The following is a 21,638-nucleotide window of genomic DNA, read 5'->3' on the forward strand; positions in this document are numbered from 1 at the left end:
GGCTGCTTCTGATAAGAAGCATTACTCCACCACCCCTTCTATCTAACCTATCCTTCCTAAATACATTATACAAGCCGTACTGAAACTCATCCTCTCCAATTTCCGGGTGGCACCACGTCTCTGTAAGCCCTATTATGTCCGCGTTACTTGTTTTAACCAGCAGTTCGAATTCGCTCATTTTATTGATGACACTTCTAACGTTACTGTATAAACAATTAAGATTTACTGTTCTTGTATATTTAACAACCCTAACACAACCCTTGAAGTTTTTTAGGCTCTCTTCCCTGATATTAGCTACCCGCTCACGTGAAACGTCTTTGCCCCCAGAACATCTAGATAATACGTCCAGTTGGGATAACAGACAAGAACTCTTAAGGTATGTGCAAGAGTTACATTGACCAATATTATCAGATAAACGCGTGTCAGTATTACCCACATCCCCCCTAACTAGCAGTTTCCCTGAACCTTTAAGGTATCCTCAATAATACTGGCAAAAACTTTTGCACCACCTTTGTTTCAGTGTATCCCGTCTTTACAAAACAAATTCCTTCTACCTACAAGTGTGGGCCATGCTGATAGAAATTTACCCCCTAAAGCCTTGCAGATTCCTTCAAGTCTTGAGTTAATCCACAAGGCTCTTAACATATAATCCCTCCTATCGTGTCTGGGCAGAATTGCAGACACATAGACATTATGGCCTAGCTCGCGACATTTCCTCAGCATGGTCCTGTATTTTTCCAACAAATCGTCAGATCGTGTACGTTTAATATCATTTGTCCCCACATGAATAATAATATTTTCTTTACCCCCTTTAAAATCTGACAATCTGTTGGTGACATCATCAATAGTTGCTCCCGGCATACATACCCTGGTTCTGCTCCACCCATCCTTATTACAAAAAATATTCCCCTTTTCCCTGACAATGCAGTCTTCTAATAAAACAATGTCCTTTTTAACCAGAGTAGTTTGCACTTGGTTTTTCTGTTTTGAGGCTCGAATCGGGTGTGCATCACTTGGTAGATTGCTGGAGTTTTGAGTCCCTGACTAGCTCCCAGATGCATTATTTTCGAGGGCAAGCACTCGTTTTTTCAGGGACTCAAATTGTTCCATCAGTGCACCAAATTGTAATTTAAGATCGGTGCACTCCTTATAACGATCACAAAGAAAAGAATCCTCAGGTGAGGTAGGATTAGTCACCAGGTCGACCTTGGAAAACATTCCACAGGTTCTACAACGGATTAAATCATTACTCACCCGTAAATCGCCATCTGCTATTTCCGTGTGAGTCGCGATACCCTGTGACGTGTTTAAGGCAGATCTCGTAACTACCATTATAAAATTAAATAAATATCAATGAAAGTAACTTTAAAAAATTATATCTATAATATTATTAAAATCAAACAGTTACAGGAAAACCTATAACAAAATAATCCAACAATATCTAAATAAATCAAATATTTAAAAGCACTATCCAAAAGTAAACCACTTAACTGAGGAGCCCTGTCTAAGCTCGTCCGCTCACCTCGAATGCCAACGTAATCTCAATATTGTTCCATTGTATATACTGTACATATTCATTACTTGTGAATAGGTGGCTCTTTGTATTCTGTATATTCTTGGTGTAATTCTCTGTAAAACAGAACACAATCCTCTTAGTTTGGAATAGTATTCTGTTTCTGGCAATAAATGAATAATATGGAAAAAAAATTGCATTTGATCACTTGATAATCATATGAAGTTGCCTTGTGGTGGCCATGATTTTATAAATAATGTGCTACACAAACATGCAGTTTTAATTGTTAAGGACAGAATTTCTAAAAAATTTGAAACTATGCATAAATTATAATCCTTGTAATTCTTTAATTAACAGCAATAAACCGTACACTCATTACTGTTAATTATTGTTATGTTGAAAATGTGGAATGATGGAGAAACTTCTCTGCCTGTGTCAGTTTAGCACTAGCATAGAATAAGTTTCTGGTCAATTTGCACCTGCACTTATTATTGATAATTAAAAGAATTAATGATTATAATTTATACATGGTTCCCACATTTTCTTTAAAAAAATATGCTGGATACTCTAATTTACATTAAGTTGTTTCTTATAGCAATGGATTTTTTTCAGATATCTATCTTTTTTTATCCATATGTCACTATTTAGAAATATTTTGAAAACATAAACAAAAAACAAATATAAAAACACTATAGAAATATTTAAAATTGTGTATATATCAGTAATTCTGATTAATTACCATTATCGCTGTGTGCAGTAATTTTAAGTTTTGTTTTTTATTTTCCATTTTTGAACTGATATTTCTTATTTGTAAATCATTTTTCATTAAATTAAATACACTGATAATTGAATAGTTTTACAGTTTTTCTTTTTAATGTTAGTCATTTCAATGTTGTACTTTGTTTAATACATTGTAACTTAAAGGTATATGTGTTATGATTTAGAATACTGAGCGTACCTTTCACAACCATTCTGGTTTCCCAGTAACAAAGGATTGGGGATATTGGATAATTCCAATGGATTACAATGGACCCTCTGCTCTATATTCTGCCATTCCAGAGTTAAAGAATGCAGAAAAAGTAAATTGTGATACTCATCTTTTATGTGGAATGCCATACTATTTCCCAGTAGTGTCATTGCTCAGGTATGTGAACAATTGAAAATAAAAACATAATGAGGTACAAATCAACTGACAACATTACTATACCATGCTAAGTTAACTAGTTTATTCTCCATTGCAGTTTCCAGAAGAAGAATTATATTATAGAACTCGGGCAGTTTTTTGATTGGTGCAATTTAAAGGATCACACGCATAACTTTTGAAAAACACAAAGAACAAAGACACAAGAAATTGAGCTATTATTGTATATATATCTGTGTGTTCCTATTAATTGTATGATTATTATATTTCCTAATAAATATGGCCTCTTATTTTACTTTTAATGTAATCATTTTCTTTTCCTATTAAGCTTATTCTTATTATTATATGGTGGTTATTAAATTATTGTCAAAATAGAAACTCATCATCACAGATGCTTGTTTGCTTTGTATGTTATGGTGTTTGTAATACCTTTCTTAACATTTTGTGTGTGATCTGAGTTATAATTTATGTATATTCTTTTCATTTCATTTGCTTTTTCATATATAGTAATTGTAGCTAGCTCTATATGAAAATATATATTAATAGCACTAACAGTATGTTAGTTTTATGTGTATATATATATACACCGATGAGCCAAAATATTATGACCACCTACTTAATATGATGTTGGTCCTCCATGTGCAGCCAGAACAGCTTGTACCCAGCGAGGCATGAACGCAACAAGATTTCTAAATGTGTCTTGTGGTATCTGGTACCAACATGTAACCAGCAGATCCTTTAACTCCTGTAAGGTCCGTGGTTGAGATGCCACAAATGCTCGTGGGATTGATGTCTTGGGGAAATTTGGAGGCCAGGGCAATACCTGGAAGTCTTCCTCGTGTTCTACGAACCAGTCTCGAACAATTCAGGCAGTGTGGCATGGTGCAGTATCCTGCTGAAAGATGGCAGTGCCAGAGTGGAAGACCGTTACCATGAAAGGGTGTACCTGGTTAGCAATGATGTTTAGGTAGGTGGTAGATGTCAGAGTGCCTAGCACATGGATGACTGGACCCAGGTTATCCCAGCAGAACATCGCCTAAAGCATGACACTGCCGCCACCGGCTTGTTTTCATCCCAAGGTGCATCCAGGCATCATCACTTCCCCAGGTAAACGATGCACACGTACTCGGCCGTCCACATGGTGGAACAGGAAATGTGATTCATTGGACCAGATGACCTTCTTCCAATCGCTCAAGGTCCAGTTTTGATGATTGCGTGCCCATTGAACCAGATGACATAACAGGGCTGACAGTAGAGGAACCACTAGCAGGAAGTGATCACGGAGTTCTAGGGTGGATGATGATGAGAGAGGAAGCAGTAGTAAAAGGCAAAAGAATGGGTTTTAATTTCAGAAAAGGAAATTACGATGTCACCAGTGAACCGTGGTTAGGATTCAGACATTTCACATGCTAGTATAGAATCTGTATGGTGTGAGATAGTTGGAAACAAAGGTATAATGCGAGTAGGAGTAATCTACAGACCAGGTGATTGTGAAGATTATGACAAAAGCCTCTACATGCAAATGGAATGGGCAAGTAATCGTAAATGTCTTATTATGGGTGATTTCAATTTGCCTCTAATTGATTGTAGTAAATGGGAAGGAAACTCGACATGGGGAACAAAATTTTTAAATCAACTAGATGACTGTTATTTGTATCATCATGTCAGGGAAAGTACTAAAGAAAAGAATATCCTAGACCTCATCATCACCAATGGATCAGATAACATAACAGGGCTGACAGTAGAGGAACCACTAGCAGGAAATGATCATGGAGTTCTACGGTGGATGATGATGAGAGAGGTAGCAGTAGTAAAAGGCAAAGGAATGGGTTTTAATTTCAGAAAAGGAAATTACGATGTCACCAGTGAACCGTGGTTAGAATGGGCATTTGGAGCAGCCTGCGGCTACGCAGCCCCATTTTCAGCAGGGTTCGATGTACTATGTGTTGTGATACATTACTCCCATCACCAGCATTCCAGTTACCAGCAATCTGCGCCACAGTCGCCCTTCTGTTGCCACATACCATCTAGGAGAGCCTTCGCTCACCTCGAGGAGCCGTGTCATCCAAAACCTTGCCGGCGGTTCATGGGTTTCCCCTCCTTGGACCACTTTCGGAAGGTACTAACCACGGCTGACCGTGAGCGCCCCACCAGCCCTGCCACTTTGTATATGATCTGACCCAGTTCTGGCTATTACAATTTAGCCTTTGTCAAACTTGCTTTAAGTCTGCTGGCTTTCTAATCTGAAGAACAAGAGTAACTAAGTGCAAACTACTCTGGTGAAGAAGGACATTGTTTTATTAGGTGACTCCATTGTCAGGGAAACGGGGAATATTTTTTGTAATAAGGATAGGTGGAGTAGAACCAGGGTATGTCTGCCGGGAGCAACTATCAATGATGTCACCAACAGATTGTTAGATTTTAAGGGGGGTAAATAGAATACTATTATTCATGTGGGGACTAATGACATTAAATGTGCACGATCTGACGATTTGTTGGAAAAATACAGGACCATGCTGAGGAAATTCCGCGAGCTAGGTCACAATGTCTTTGTACCTGCAATTCTGCCCAGACACAATAGGAGGGATTATTTATTAAAAGCCTTGTGCATTAACTCAAGACTTGGACTCTGCAAGGCTTTAGGGCGGGGAATTTCTATCAGCATGGCCCGCACTTGTAGGTAGAAGGAATTTGTTTTGTAAAGACGGGTTACACTTAAACAAAGGTGGTGCAAAAGTTTTTTCCAGTATTATTGAGGATACCTTAAAGGTTCAGGGAAACTGCTAGTTAGGGGGGGGATGTGGGTAATATTGACACTCATTTATCTGATAATATTGGTCAAAGTAACTCTTGCACATACCTCAAGAGTTCTTATCTGTTTCCCCAACTGGACGTATTATCTAGATTTTCTGGGGGCAAAAACATTTCAAGTGATCAGGTAGCTAATGCCAGGGAAGTGAGCCTAAAAAACTTCAAGGGTTGTGTTAGGGTAGTTAAATATACAAGAACAGTAAGTCTTAATTGTTTATATAGTAATGTTAGAAGTGTTGTCAATAAAATGAGTGAATTCGAACTGCTGGTTAAAACAAGTAACGCAGACATAATAGGGCTTACGGAGACATGGTACCACCCGGAAATTGGGGAGGAGCAATATGGCCTTAGTTGCTAATGCTCCTAAAAACCAAATAACAACAACAACCCGGAAATTGGGGATGATTAGTTTCAGCACAGCTTGTATAATGTATTTAGGAAAGATAGGGTAGATAAAAGGGGTGGTGGAGTAATGCTTCTTATCAGAAGCAGCCTGAGTGCAACGATAGCTTTCACGGATTCAGACATTTCACATGCTAGTATAGAATCTGTATGGTGTGATATAGTTGGAAACAAAGGTATAATGGGAGAAGGAGTAATCTACAGACCAGGTGATTGTGAAGATTATGACGAAGCTCTGCATGCAAATGAATGGGCAAGTAATCGTAAATGTCTTATTATGGGTGATTTCAATTTGCCTCTAATTGATTGGGGTAAATGGGAAGGAAACGCGACATGGGGAACAAAATTTTTAAATCAACTAGATGACTGTTATTTGTATCATCTTGTCAGGGAAAGTACTAAAGAAAAGAATTTCCTAGACCTCATCATCACCAATGAATCAGATGACATAACAGGGCTGACAGTAGAGGAACCACTAGCGAGAAGTGATCACGGATTTCTACGGTGGAAGATGATGAGAGAGGTAGCAGTAGTAAAAGGCAAAGGAATGGGTTTTAATTTCAGAAAAGGAAATTACGATGCCTTAAGGTACTACATAGCCTCTATTAACTTGGTAGATATCGCACAGAGAATGAATACAATTGAACTGTGGTATGCTTTTAAAACATTAATCACAGATGCCTTGAATGCGTATTTACCATTAAAAAATACACCACGAGGAGGGTTCCGCGTTGGATGAATAGTGAAGTTGCCACATTACTTGAGCAGAAAAAGGTGGCATGGAAAGGTTACAGAGCAGTTAAAAGTATTAAAGCCTATAGCAGCTACAAGATAATCTGTAATATAGCCACAGAAAAGGTTCGACAGGCAAAGGCAGTTTATGAGAAATCACTAGCAAACAGAGCAAAGAGGGGGGATAAGGAATTCTTCACATATATAAATGCCAAGAAGAGCAGGACAAACCAGTCAGACCTTTACATAAGGGAAAGGGGATAGTATTAAATACACCAGCTGCCATTGCAGATGAACTCAACAGTTATTTTGCATCGATATTTACAAATGAAAAACATTTTGTGGCAATGGGAAATTGTGGGAGCAAAGTTGAAAAATATGTAATTAATGATATTGAAATTTCGCAAGATTATTTAATGAAAAAACTTTTGAGCCTACAGGCCAGTAAGGCTCCTGGAGTTGATGGAATATACCCTATAATCTTAAGAGGGGCAGCAAGCGAGTGCATTGAACCATTGAGGCTAATTATGCGAGCATCACTAGACTCTGGGGAGATTCCGTTGGATTGGAAAAGTGCCAATGTATCTCCCATAAGGGTGGCTCTAAGAGTGAAGTGGGAAATTATCAACCTGTCAGTCTGACGTCAGTGGTAATGAAAATCATGGAGGCAATGATCAAGGGTGGAATTCAGGATCATTTGGATCGAATTGAAATTCTCAAGGATACTCAGCATGGTTTTGTAAAGGGAAAATCATGTTTAACAAATCTTGTTCGCTATTTTGAAAAGTCAGTCACAAGCTGGATTTAGGGAATAATTTCGACATTGTTTATTTAGATTTCAGCAAAGCTTTTGACTCAGTCCCACATGAGTGGTTGCTTTATAAGCTGGAAGAGGTTGAAATCACTGGGAAAATCCTTAGATGGATAGCAGGATGGCTTAAGGGCAGGAGGCAGAGGGTTGTGATAAATGGCTATTCCTCAGATTGAGTTGATGTAAGAAGTGGGGTTCCCCAAGGATCAGTATTAGGACCACTGTTGTTTTTAATTTTCATAAATGATATCGATGAAGGGATAGAGGGCGTGATGTCTAAATTTGCAGATGATCACTAATGATCACTGTCAAGCTGAACTTCTTCAGAGAGACCTAGATAGACTTCAGGAATGATCAGAAAAATGGCAGCAATGCTTTAATCCAACAAAGTGTAAGGTATTACACCTGGGAAACAGTAATCCCAAAATAACTTATTCACTTGGTGGAGTTCAACTAAACCCAGTACTGGAGGAAAGGGACTTGGGTGTTACGATACTGTCAGACATGAAATTCTCTGAACATTGTAAACAGGTTGCAAGGAAGGTCCATGGTGTCCTATCGATGATCTATCGAACTTTTGCAAGTAGAGATAGGGACGTGATAATCCCATTATATAAGGCTTTTGTTAGACCACACTTGGAATACTGTGTTCAAGTATGGAGACCGCACCTAAAGAAAGACATCGAGCTTCTTGAAAGGGCGCAAAGACTGGTAATTCACCTGGTGAGATCGGCAAAAGGGCGTCCTTATGAAGAAAGACTTCGAATATGTGGGTTGCAGAGTTTGAAAACTAGACACTTTAGAGGAGATTTGATTGAGGTGTTTAAGGCTCTGAGAAGCATCAGTAAAATGAATGAGGATGAAAATTTCAAGATTATAAATGATGCTAGAACTAGGGGACATAAATTCAAGTTACGGGGGGAAATGTTTAGATTGGACTGCAGGAAGTTTTATTTTAGCTAGCAAGTTATAAATTACTTGAATAATTTGCCTACATGGGTGGTAGAGGCTGACAGTTTGGAGAAATTCAAAGGTCATCTGGGTAGTACCTTTGGGTGAGGGAAGTGCATAGGATGATAGGTTTAATTTCCTTTTCTTTTATTAATTATTATTATTATTATTTATTATTTTTTTTTGTCATTGTTTTATTCGGGGTTTTTTTTTTTTTTTTTTTTTTTTTGGCTGGTGCAGCATAAGCCATAGGCTTTCTTGCACCATGCGGCCATTACTAATACTAATACGAGTAACACTGATTAACAGAGCTCAGTATCAGGTGAGGTTATCAGAAAATATAATACTCATGCAATCAACAGGAACAATGGAAGAAACACAGAAGATGCTTGAATAGATTTATATGGCCACAGGATATGTCAGTTTATTGGAAATTAGATTCTAGTCAGTCTATTTTTTTTTTTCACTCAAATTATTAGAGAGGAGTTACAGTGTTTTTTTTTTTTTTTGGGTCTGTCATTTGTGTTTGTAAGTTATGCAAAATCTTCATATGATCAAGGAACTGAAAATAGATTCTGTGACATGAACTTTTTTTAAAATTGTGATTCAGAATAAGCTAATTAACTTATTGCAGTACAGAAATGTTGCCAGCTAGTTTGTATATCATATTGGAAATAAACCATGAAGAAAATGGTTCATTCAAAGTTATGATTAAGGAAAACAAAAGGATTTTTTCCTCGCTCCCACCCCATGCATAAAAAAATGTTGATACTGAATGTTACAGCTTTCTGGCATATCCTTTTTATTTAAAAAAAAAAATAAAATATAATAATTGTACAATCATCAGGAATGATGGGAGAAATAGAGGATGTGTGAAAATATTTATTTGTCCCTAGGATATGTTAGTATATAGGGAATTGGATTCTAGACTTTTGTTTCAGTTCTATCCACAGAGGCAACAGTTTGCTAATCTTAATAATGTCATTCTCTCTCTCAGTGAATAAAAAGTTTTTTTTTTTTTTTTTCACTCTGCCATTTTGCCATTTGTAATTTTTAAGTAATGTATACGATCAATGAACTGTAAACGTTTTGGAAATTGCTACAAAGACTGAAGATGGATTGTATAACAATAACAATTTCTGAAACGTTTCTTAATAAATTGTAACTAATAGAGGTGTGTTACTTTGGCTGCCTTGCGCTCCTTTGGTTTTAGTATATATAATTGTTATATTTTTATTTAAAAATTAAATATTCAATGTATTTATGAAAGTAATCCCTGATACCTACCAGCGTTTACCCCCTGCTAGTTTTTCCACATCAGGAGTCAAAGACTGGGAACATACAATTTTGTATGTCGGAAAGATGTTTATCTGTCAATCTTGATCTATACACCGTTTTATTTAATTTCATACGTAAAAATAATTGCTCGCATAAGTATGTACTCCCAAAGTAGCACATAATTTGTGCACCAAACTTTTTAATTTAAGGGTATTTTTCACCTAAGTAAGAATATATTTTTGGAATTCCTACTTCTCGACATTTGTCTTTCAAAAATGAATAATTTTGAAAATCAATTAATTCCGGTTGAATCAAAGTGGGAGCTTTTTCGATTTCAAATGAAAAAGATCCAACAAAAAGAGAAAACATATCTTCTAACTCTTTAAAATCATTAAAATGCTTATCAAATTCGTTTTTGATTTTGTGTTTTTAACTGCTTACAAGTAGGAAAATGGGTCAAAACGTCTTTTTTTTAAATGATTTTTAAATAACATTAGTTTTTGTACAAAACTTGCTATTGCATCGTACATGTTCGTTATTAACTTATTTTTATCTTGCAGTGAAATGTTAAGATTATTGAGGTGGCTTCTTAATATCAATTAAAAATGCCAAATCCTTATAAAAAAATCCACAAAGGATTTTTTATAACTGATACATTTTCATTTTTCATTTCAAGAAAAACTGTTATTTCCTCCAAAAGCATATAAAATCTCTTTAAAACTTTGTGGCATGATAACCATCGAACTTCTGTATAATAAGGAAGATCGTCGAACTCAGATTCTAAATCTTTAAGAAGAGAAGTAAATTGCCGATGGTTGAGTGCTCTCGCTCGAATAAAGTTGATTATTTTTGTTACTGTTTTCAATACATCGTCCATTTTTAATATTTTTAAACACAGAACTTGTTGATGAATAAGGCAGTGGACAGCCATGGTTTTTGGTTTATCTGGGTACTCATTTCTTGATAATGAAATATCATAAAATGATTGCACTTTTTCAGGACAGATGATTTCAGCTGCTTTTATCATACATTCTTTAATTAATGAACCATCCATGAATGATTTTGAACGTTTTGCTAACAAATAGCTTATTTCGTAACTTGCTCTTACTACTGATTCATTAGTTTTCATGAATTTTGTAAATACTTGTTGACTATGAAGTGTTTTCTTCATTGTTTTTAATTTTTCTTCTCTTATTTTTCCTTCGAAGCCCGAATATCGTTCCTTATGATTAGAGTTATAATGCTGCTTAATGTTGTATTCTTTAGCAACACTAATATTTTCCTTACAAATTAAGCATGTAATTTTACTGTTCACTTCCATACAAAAATAGTGCAGCTCCCAATTTTCTTGGAATTTTCTTCCTTCGTTATCAGTTTTTCTTTTCTTGACTGGTGTTGAAAGCGACATTTTCTATATAAATTCTATAATTGAAATTAAATTTATAAAATTTAAAAAACGATTACTTACGTATGTTAAATTATAGATAGCAAACACAACACAGCAGATCCCGACAAAGAAACTAGTACGAATGAAGTATCTTTTCGATAAAATTAAAAAAAACGCTGCATTTGCAATATTGTAATATTAGTTTAAATGTAAAAGAGATTTAGATTGAGATTTCTCGATTTAAAAAAATATTTTAAAAAATAAAATGTAACTCTTTTATTTTTAAAGAAATAAACTAAAAAGTTACAATGTTATATAAAGATAATAATTTCAATTTTCATTCATTTGAAATTACTATTTATATTTTTAGTTCTTTCTAATCAAGGCTCCATCGATCCAGTCTTTTTTTTTTAAATTATTATCAATTAAAATGATTATTTTTATATTTATTACAGAGGTTTTTTGTAATACTTATATTCTAGAATTATAAATAGGTACTTTTTAATTGTTTACTTTAACATTTTATTTTTGGGCATCGCGGGCCACAAAAATTTTGTCACAGGCCACCAGTTTGACACCCTAGCCCTAGAAGAAGTATTTTATTCATTACTAAGAATTATTAAAATTATTTAATAATTCTTGCTAATCAGTTATAAATAATTAAATATTAGATAAATAGTAAATAATTATTATTTATCTAATGTTTAATAATTATTAGAATGTTCGGCGAAGGTAAAGAAAGCCTGCACGAGAATGGCTAGAAACGTCAGATAACTTATGCGGAAAATTAGTTTCCTGATATGGCACTCTAGCGCTGCTCACCCGGTAAACAGACGGTAGGTATCGGTCTGGAGCAAAGTCGAGAACGATATGTTGATTGACAGCTGGGCGTGGCAAACGATGTGCTGATGTGCAAACACAACACACGATAATGTTGGTTTAGTTTCACTTTAGCAGCACTAATGGTAACTTGTCTTGTTCAATAATATGCCCTAATGGTGAAAAAAGGTCAGGTTACCTCCACTTGAATCCCATGGGAGCTTGAACCCCTCCCGAAATAGAGGGGGTAACCTAACCTTTTTTTCTTTAGAAGCAGTCATATTTAGAAATACATTCATACATACACATTATAATGGCAACCAATGACTACACAGTAGCTTGTCGTCTGTCATTCCCACCACCAATGATTTCATCGTTTGCCACACCTACCTGTCAATCAATATATCCGTCTCGATTTCTGCTCCAGACTGATAACACCTACCGTCTGTTTACCGAGCGAGCAGCGCTAGAGTTCGGTGTCAGGAAACTAATTTTCTGCATAAGTTATCCAACGTTTCTTGTCATTCTCATGCAGGCTTTCTTTACCTTAGCCGAATGTTCCTTTCTGAAAGAGATTCTCTCTTTCAGAAATAAACATTCTTGTTTTCTAGCAATGCACATGATTCATTCAAATATCAGAATCATGATACATATTTAGAAATAAATTATCTCATATTTATCTCGTATAAATATCAAAAAAATGCAAAACTTTGCTTGAAGATAGTGAAAATTTTATTTTGAATTATGTCTGCAAAGAACAGCAGCAATAAGAGAAAAAGAAAAGATTAACTTAATGTAAAAGTAAATAAGAGTAAAAATAAAAACGCTTGACTCCACATATCTTGAAAAGCAATTTTTTTTAGTTTATTATTTTATTAAGTAGGAACTCTACAACGACACACTCAATTCGTTAAAAATAATTTCTCTTTTAAGACAATGTTTTTGATCCTCTTTAGCAAGTCAACAATCTAAAAAACAGAGAAAAAGAAAGTAAAGTTAGATTAATAGTAAAGATAAAAGCAAAAATAAATTTGTAAAAAAATTAGATAATATTTAAAAACTAAACAAATAGTATTAGTAGTATAAGTTTTAGTAACGGCCGCATGGTGCAAGAAAGCCTATGGCTTATGCTGCACCAGCCAAAAAAAAAAATCCGCACAAAACAATAATAAAAACAAAAAAATAAATAAATAAATAACTAAATAATAATAATTAATAAATAAAAAAAATAAATAAAAAGAAAATTAAACCTATCATCCTATGCGCTTCCCTTACCCGAAAGTACTATCCAGATGACCTTTGAATTTCCCCAAACTGTCGGCCTCTACCACCCATGAAGGCAACTTATTCTGGTAATTTATAACTCGCTGGCTAAAATAAAACTTCCTGCAATCCAATCTAAACATTTCCCCCCGTAACTTGAATTTATGTCCCCTAGTTCTAGCATCATTTATAATCTTGAAAATTTTGTCCTCATTCATTTTACTGATGCCTCTCAGAGCCTTAAACACCTCAATCAAATCTCCTCTAAGGTGTCTAGTTTCCAAACTCTGCAACCCACATATTCGAAGTCTTTCTTCATAAGGACGCCCTTTTGCCGATCTCACCAGGCGAATTACCCTTCTTTGTGCCCTTTCAAGAAGCTCAATGTTTTTCTTTAAGTGCGGTCTCCATACTTGAACACAGTATTCCAAGTGTGGTCTAACATAAGCCTTATATAATGGGATTATCACGTCCCTATCTCTGCTTGCAAAAGTTCGATAGGGCACCATGGGCCTTCCTTGCAACCTGTTTACAATGCTCAGAGAATTTCATGTCTGACCGTATCGTAACACCCAAGTCCCTTTCCTCCAGTACTGGGTTTAGTTGAACTGCACCAAGTGAATACGTTTTTTTGGGATTACTGTTTCCCAGGTGTAATACCTTACACTTTGTTGGATTAAAGCACAGCTGCCATTTTTCTGACCATTCCTGAAGTCTTATCTAGGTCTCTCTGAAGAAGCTCAGCTTGACAGTGATCATTAACTACTCTACCAATTTTAACATCATCTGCAAATTTAGACATCACGCCCTCTATAACTTCATCAATGTCGTTTATGAAAATTAAAAACAACAGTGGTCCTAATACTGATCCTTGGGGAACCCCACTTTTTACATAAACCCAATCTGAGGAATAGCCATTTATCACAACCCTCTGCCTCCTGCCCTGAAGCCATCCTTATATCCATCTAAGAATTTTCCCAGTGATTCCAACCTGTTCCAGCTTATAAAGCAACCGCTCATGTGGGACTGAGTCAAAAGCTTTGCTGAAATCTAAATAAACAATGTCGAAATTATTCCCTAAATCCAGCTCGTGAGTGACCCTTTCGAAATAGCGAACCAGATTTGTTAAACGTGATTTTCCCTTTACAAAACCATGCTGAGTATCCTTGAGAATTTCAATTCGATCCAAATGATTCTGAATTCCACCATTGATCATTGCCTCCATGATTTTCCCTACTACTGAAGTCAGACTGACAGGTCGATAATTTCCAACTTCACTTTTAGAGCCACCCTTATATATGGGAGATACATTTGCACTTTTCCAATCCAAGGGAATCTCCCCAGAGTCTAGTGATGTTCGCATAATTAGCCTCAATGGTTCAATGCACTCGCTTGCCGCCTCTCTTAAGATTATAGGGTATATTCCATCAACTCCAGGAGCCTTACTGGTCTGAAGGCTCGAAAGTTTTTTGATTAAATAATCTTGCGAAATTTCAATATCATTAATTACATATTTTTTAACTTCGCTCCCACAATTTCCCATTGCCACAAAAGGCTTTTCATTTGTAAATATCGATGCAAAATAACTGTTGAGTTCATGTGCAACGGCAGCTGGTGTATTTATTACTATCCCCTTTCCCTTACGTAAAGGTCCGATCTGGTTTGTCCTGCTCTTCTTGGCATTTATATATGTGAAGAATTCTTTATCCCCCCCCCCTCTTTGCTCTGTTTGCTAGTGATTTCTCATAAACTGCCTTTGCCTGTCAAACCTTTTCTGTGGCTCTGTTACACATCACCTTGTAGCTGTTATAGGCTTCAGTACTTTTTATTGCTCTGTAACCTTTCCATTCCACCTTTTTCTGCTCAAGTAATGCGGCAACTTCACTATTCATCCAACTTGGAACCTTTCTCGTGGAGTATTTTTTTAATGGTATATACGCATTCAAGGCATCTGTGATTAATGTTTTAAAAGCGTACCACAGTTCAATTGTATTCATTCTCTGCGCGATATCTACCCAGTTAATAGAGGCCATGTAGTACCTTAAGGCATCGTAATTTCCTTTTCTGAAATTAAAACCCATTCCTTTGCCTTTTACTTCTGCTACCTCTCTCGACATCATTCACCTTAGAACTCTGTGATCACTTCCTGCTACTGGTTCCTCTACTGTCAGCCCTGTTATGTCATCTGATTCATGTGTGATGATGAGGTCTAGGATATTCTTTTGTCTAGTACTTTCCCTGACATGTTGATACAAATAACAGTCATCTAGTTGATTTAAAAATTTTGTTCCCCATGTCGAGTTTCCTTCCCCTTTACTCCCATAAATTAGAGGCAAATTGAAATCACCCATAATAAGGCATTGACGCTTACTTGCCCATTCCATTTGCATGTAGAGGCTTTTGTCATAATCTTCACAATCACCTGGTCTGTAGATTACTTCTATTCGCATTATACCTTTGTTTCCAACTATCTCACACCATACAGACTCTATACTAGCATGTGAAATGTCTGAATCCGGGAAAGCTATCGTCGCACTCAGGCTACTTCTACCACCCCTTCTATCTAACCTATCCTTCCTAAATACATTATACAAGCCGTACTGAAACTCATCATCCCCAATTTCCGGGTGGCACCACGTCTCTGTAAGCCCTATTATGTCCGCGTTACTTGTTTTAACCAGCAGTTCGAATTCGCTCATTTTATTGACAACACTTCTAACCTTACTGTATAAACAATTAAGATTTACTGTTCTTGTATATTTAACAACCCTAACACAACCCTTGAAGTTTTTTAGGCTCTCTTCCCTGATATTAGCTACTCGCTCACGTGAAACGTCTTTGCCCCCAGAACATCTAGATAATACGTCCAGTTGGGGTAACAGAAAAGAACTCTTAAGGTATGTGCAAGAGTTACATTGACCAATATTATAAGATAAACGCGTGTCAGTATTACCCACATCCCCCCTAACTAGCAGTTTCCTTGAACCCCTAAGGTATCCTCAATAATACTGGCAAAAACTTTTGCACCACCTTTGTTTAAGTGTATCCCGTCTCTACAAAACAAATTCCTTCTACCTACAAGTGTGGGCCATGCTGATAGAAATTTAACCCCTAAAGCCTTGCAGATTCCTTCAAATCTTGAGTTAATCCACAAGGCTCTTAACATATAATCCCTCCTATCGTGTCTGGGCAGAACTGCAGATACATAGACATTATGGCCTAGCTCGCGACATTTCCTCAGCATGGTCCTGTATTTTTCCAACAAATCGTCACATCGTGTACGTTTAATATCATTTGTCCCCACGTGAATAATAATATTTTCTTTACCCCCTTTAAAATTTGACAGTCTGTTGGTGACATCATCAATAGTTGCTCCCGGCAGACATACCCTGGTTCTACTCCACCTATCTTTATTACTAAAAATATTCCCCGTTTCCCTGACAATGGAGTCTCCTAATAAAACAATGTCCTTTTTAACCAGAGTAGTTTGCACTTGGTTTTTCTGTTTTGAGGCTCGAATCGGGTGTGCATCACTTGGTAGATTGCTGGAGTTTTGAGTCCCTGACGAGCTCCCAGATGCATTATTTTCGAGGGCAAGCACTCGTTTTTTCAGGGACTCAAATTGTTCCATCAGTGCACCAAATTGTAATTTAAGATCGGTGCACTCCTTACATCGATCACAAAGAAAAGAATCCCCAGGTGAGGTAGGGTTAGTCACCAGGTCGACCTTGGAAAACATTCCACAGGTTCCACAACAGATTAAATCATGACTCGCCCATAAATCGCCATCTGCTATTTCCGTGTGAGTCACGATACCCTGTGACGTGTTTAAGGCAGATCTCGTAACTACCATTGTAAAATTAAATAAATATCAATGAAAGTAACTTTAAAAAATTATATCTATAATATTATTAAAATCAAACAGTTACAGGAAAACCTATAACAAAATAATCCAACAATATCTAAATAAATCAAATATTTAAAAGCACTATCCAAAAGTAAACCACTTAACCGAGGAGCCCTGTCTAAGCGCGTCCGCTCACCTCGAATGCCAACGTACTTAAGTGAATAGGCAAAGAAAGACTTCAATTAATTGAATATTTTGTTCCAGTATTTAAAGATTTTTGACTAGAATTTCTTTTATTGCTATCGAGCTTATTTTTATATCCAACATTGATTGCACACTGTATGTTTGCCTTTTTTTCCTTTTTTTTACATGATATTTAGTATTATTGTTCATAAAATATGAAATAAACTCTGCCTTTCACCAGACACACATGCACATTGTTTTTTTTTTTTTTTTTTTTTTTTTCTTTTTTGATGGGAGAGAGAGGTTAGAAATAACTATAAAAATATTTTAAATCAATGAAATCAATTTTTCTCATATTTTTTATGCTTGTTTATTATTAACTTGGAATTTGCATATATTCATTGTTTCTTTTGTTAGATCAACTTATTATCTCCGAGCTTCCAAACCAAAAATTCACATGCCAAAAAAGTTTGAATTGATTTCTCAGCAAGTGATCAGCAAACATATGCAACGACTGACTTTCAGAGCTATTGGTAATCTTTCAGTTCAGTTTAAACATTATTTATTTGTTGCTTGAATGCAGAATCTTTTGGAATTAGTTTGAGTATACATTTTGCACATATTTTAATTAAAATAAAGTTGATAAAAGACAAATGGCACAAATGAATATTTGACTTGTAAAAGAAGTGAAAAGTAGTATTACCCTTTTGCTGCTTGTTTATTATTCCATAAATATCAGAAATTGAAATATAATGTAATAGTTAAAAATAAGCAAACCTTTTCTGGCATGCATGCCAAAAATGCAGATAGTTATGTATACTGAAATTGTATTTATTTATTTATATATTTATTTATTTTTAATTTTTTTTTTCTCAGGTTCTGACCATATGGTTTTCTTGCTGTCACCTGTTAAAGGGGTAGAACTAGTTCAATGGTCATTGACTTCAGATCCCCCTCTTACTAGTCGACAATGGCAGGGACATCCAACATATTTCATCTATTATTCATATGGCGAATACAAAACTCCATGGCAGTTCTCTGTGGATCTAAAGGTAAGCACAATCACCTAAAATTAGAGTTATTGCCTTGCTTACACTTTCAAAAAAAAAAAAAAAGACATTATTCTAATATTTATTAGAAGGATAATACCATTTTTGGAATACAGTATGGTGATATCATAATATTTTGTCACTTCATAGCAAACTGGACTGTTAGGAGTTATAATGACAACTACATGCATGATATAGTAAACTGTTGTACGTGTTCATTATTTGGAATTGCACAACAAAAAAAATGCACTAGATGTGGCACAGTTGTTTCTTTTTAGAATTTGTAATGCCCTTCCATAATTTTCTGATATTCCAAATTATGAAAAGTATGAGTATTTCATTCTTTTTTGTATTTTTGTAGCCAGCAGGGTTTAAAGTACCTAGTAAATATAATAGTCTTAATACACCAGAGCAAACTTCATATTATCACAAGTTGCCTTGGTATTATTGCTCTACATTTTTTAAAAAAAGGCATCACTGAAAGGTTAATCTGTCATTTATTTAAAGAATGTAGTAGCACTGATATCAAGCCTGTTTTGGAACTTACTGGTTCTTGGTAGGGCAGTACCAAGACAAGCCATAGTAGCACCAGGTCTGTCATCCATGAGCATTAAGACCATTGAATTTACTAAGCAATTTAAGTCCCACCAGCCACAAAAAAAAAAAAAAAAAAAAAAAACATACAAGAAGATAGTCATAATTTTGTAATATTCCAAATGCCAAATAGTATTTCTCATTTTATAATTTTGAATTTCTGATGTTCGTTGTAATTATCCCATAGTGTTATTATTTGTATTAGCTATCTATATTTTTATGAAATGCTAAATTCAATAACAGCCTTAAAAGAGACCCACATGGGTGAGATAACAGATTGTAAGTGTCCACCTTCTGACCTCATAATGCATGCAATCTGAAGGCATATATCCAAGAAACCTGAGAGATATCTATAAATGTTGTTCCTATTGTGATTAAATGAAAATATATAGAAACCCAATATATTGGTTTATCTGTAGATGAACCAATATATTGGTTTTCATCAAGAGGATGTTCAAGATTTGCTTAGGAATTTTAAAAAAGATGTAACTATCACTAACCAGAATGGGCCTGTGCTTCTTAATAACATTGTCTTATTCAACAAATGGTCAGTTTGATGATAACAAAATTTACTTTAGTCCTTGAATGCACTTAATGCAGCTGTGGTGGACTTTTTAAGCTACCTATATCAGCATATTTGAGGATCAGAGGTTCTTTGTATTAATGCTTTTCTGCAAATTACTAGCCATAATTGTATTGACTTGAATACTAGCCATAATTTTACTTTTTGTGAAATTGTGTTATAATTCACCCACCCAGAATAATTTCGATTCCAAAGTGTTCCATTCGATTCCACACCTAGCATGGATCAATACTTTCACCTTCACTCCAAGCCTTGGTTAATGGTGGTTCAACCTTTCTCATCTCTTATAAGCATAAAGTTCTATATTTATCTTATGAAGTGCAGCTGTCCATTTTTGTCTTCTAGATACATGCCAGTCCTTTATTTATTTTTTATTATTCTCATGTATCACTATACTTAAAATTTTTGTAAGATATAGTTGGATACGATTTTTACAATGAAAATAAGCCAGTCACTTTAAGCCTTTTGCGGGTCCATTTTTAAAGTCCAAGTAGTGGCATGTTGGTGTACAGAATTCGCCAGTCAAGTTTAGGGGATAAATAGTAAGAAAAAATTGAAACTGTAAAAATTTTAAAAATTATTCTTAATTCTGACTTTGTTCCTACTTAATTCTTAATTTAGCAGGAACAAAGTAATTTGGAATTTACTTAAAGCTTTCATTAAAACAATTTATCAGAGTAATTTACAAAGTGATCTGCCTCTTGGATATCATGGCATTTTTGATTATGACTTACAAATATTGGATCCCTGCAATTAACAGTAAGCTAAAGAAATCCACAAAATAAAAAATAAATTAAAAAGAATTAAGTATCAAAAGTCAAAATAAAAAAATAAATACATTTAAAGAGAAAGGGTTAAAGGATCCAATGCTAACATTTCCCAGTCTGAAATACATAAAATATTGTATTTTTCGTGAACCACAAACCAATTACTTCAGCTAGTTTATTCTGGTTTACAATATTAGTTTGTTTTGATTTGCAGCAAATAAAAGTTTGATTTCCATTAATTTAAAATCACATAAAATAATTTTAAGTAATTTTAAAATTACTTAAAATTATTCTTGTAATATGAAAATTCATACTATAGGAGTTATTTTGTAAGTATATAGCTTCGGCCCTCACCAAAGTACATGATATCTCTATCACTAATTATTTTCACCTTATATGGGCTGTAATTTATCAATAGTGTTTGTTTCTATATGTAATATATAAGAATAACTGAAAAGATTGGAGTTTTGCTTTTTCGGACTATAACATAAATACTGCACAGTTAATATTATAAATTTATTTATATATATAATATCCTGTATAGTAATTATCTTATTTACTTATATAGATACATGAAGACTTCTCCAGCCATTATCTTCTAAATGTGGCCTTCGTTGTGCATCACCTTCATGGCCATGACTCTGTGTCTGATGATTTTTCAGAATTTTTAAAAAGAGTTCCTTCTTGGGCTCATGTTACTCCCTGGACCTCTACATATGACTTGTTTACTTTTTGAACAAAGTAGTTTTATAGTTACATATAATTGCGCGCACACACGCATACATATGGTTCCCCACTTGCCCCATCCCTTCCATGTTGCCAAAAGATTCCTCTTATATTTAATATATTTTTTTAAACTCATGTTATGTTTTGGATTGTCACTTATTTTCTATTTGTTTTTTAATAGGATTTCAGTCATCCTTTTTTAGAATTTCGATAATTGATAAAAAAAAAAAATTATTAATGACAATTTGTTTCTTATGCAGCTGGTTTAGTATTTTTACGTAAATTTTATTTCTTTATTTCATGTGAAAATTAATTTTGTATTTTCATACATAAAATTTTATAAATTCAAAGGGACCACAAAATAGACTGAACTGCCTATCTTTAATATGATCAACATGGTTGGTCAAATACATTTTGTTTTGTTATTACAAATTATGTCCCAAATTTTTCTTTTTATGCTCTTTGGGATAACGTGAAAACATGATAAATTATTTCTGCCAGTATCTACCAATTTTATATATATATATGTATATTTATTTTATTTATTTTTTTTTTTCTTCTGATCTCAGCATTACACTGTATAATCCAAAATGATATTCATTGTGTAGAATTGATAGCTAATCTGTTCATTAATGGCATATCCATTAATGAACAGAAATAAGAGGCAGAGCAGGAGAAACTATCATTAAAAATATATTTATTTTTTATTTTTATTTATTTATTTTTTTTTTTTTCATTCTTGGTAGATCAGCCAAATTCTGTAGTTTATTTTATAAGTAAA

At 34.7% G+C, this 21,638-nt stretch overlaps 1 protein-coding gene across 1 annotated transcript in view; it reads left to right on the forward strand.

The window, feature by feature from the left end:
- LOC150086241 (endoplasmic reticulum metallopeptidase 1-like) overlaps positions 1-20,947 on the forward strand; it is a 99,775-nt gene extending 78,828 nt beyond the window's left edge. Inside the window, exons 11-14 of the mRNA XM_090374837.1 lie at positions 2,458-2,657; positions 17,556-17,671; positions 18,015-18,190; positions 20,700-20,947. Coding sequence (XP_090230963.1) covers positions 2,458-2,657; positions 17,556-17,671; positions 18,015-18,190; positions 20,700-20,867 — 660 coding nt within the window. The 3' untranslated portion in view covers positions 20,868-20,947. The remainder of the gene's footprint in view (positions 1-2,457; positions 2,658-17,555; positions 17,672-18,014; positions 18,191-20,699) is intronic.
- The last annotated feature ends 691 nt before the right edge of the window (positions 20,948-21,638 follow it).

Source organism: Mastigoproctus giganteus, chromosome 5 (genome assembly GCF_048544385.1).
Source record: "Mastigoproctus giganteus isolate SK-2022 chromosome 5, ASM4854438v1, whole genome shotgun sequence".
In the NCBI taxonomy this organism is placed as follows: domain Eukaryota; kingdom Metazoa; phylum Arthropoda; class Arachnida; order Uropygi; family Thelyphonidae; genus Mastigoproctus; species Mastigoproctus giganteus.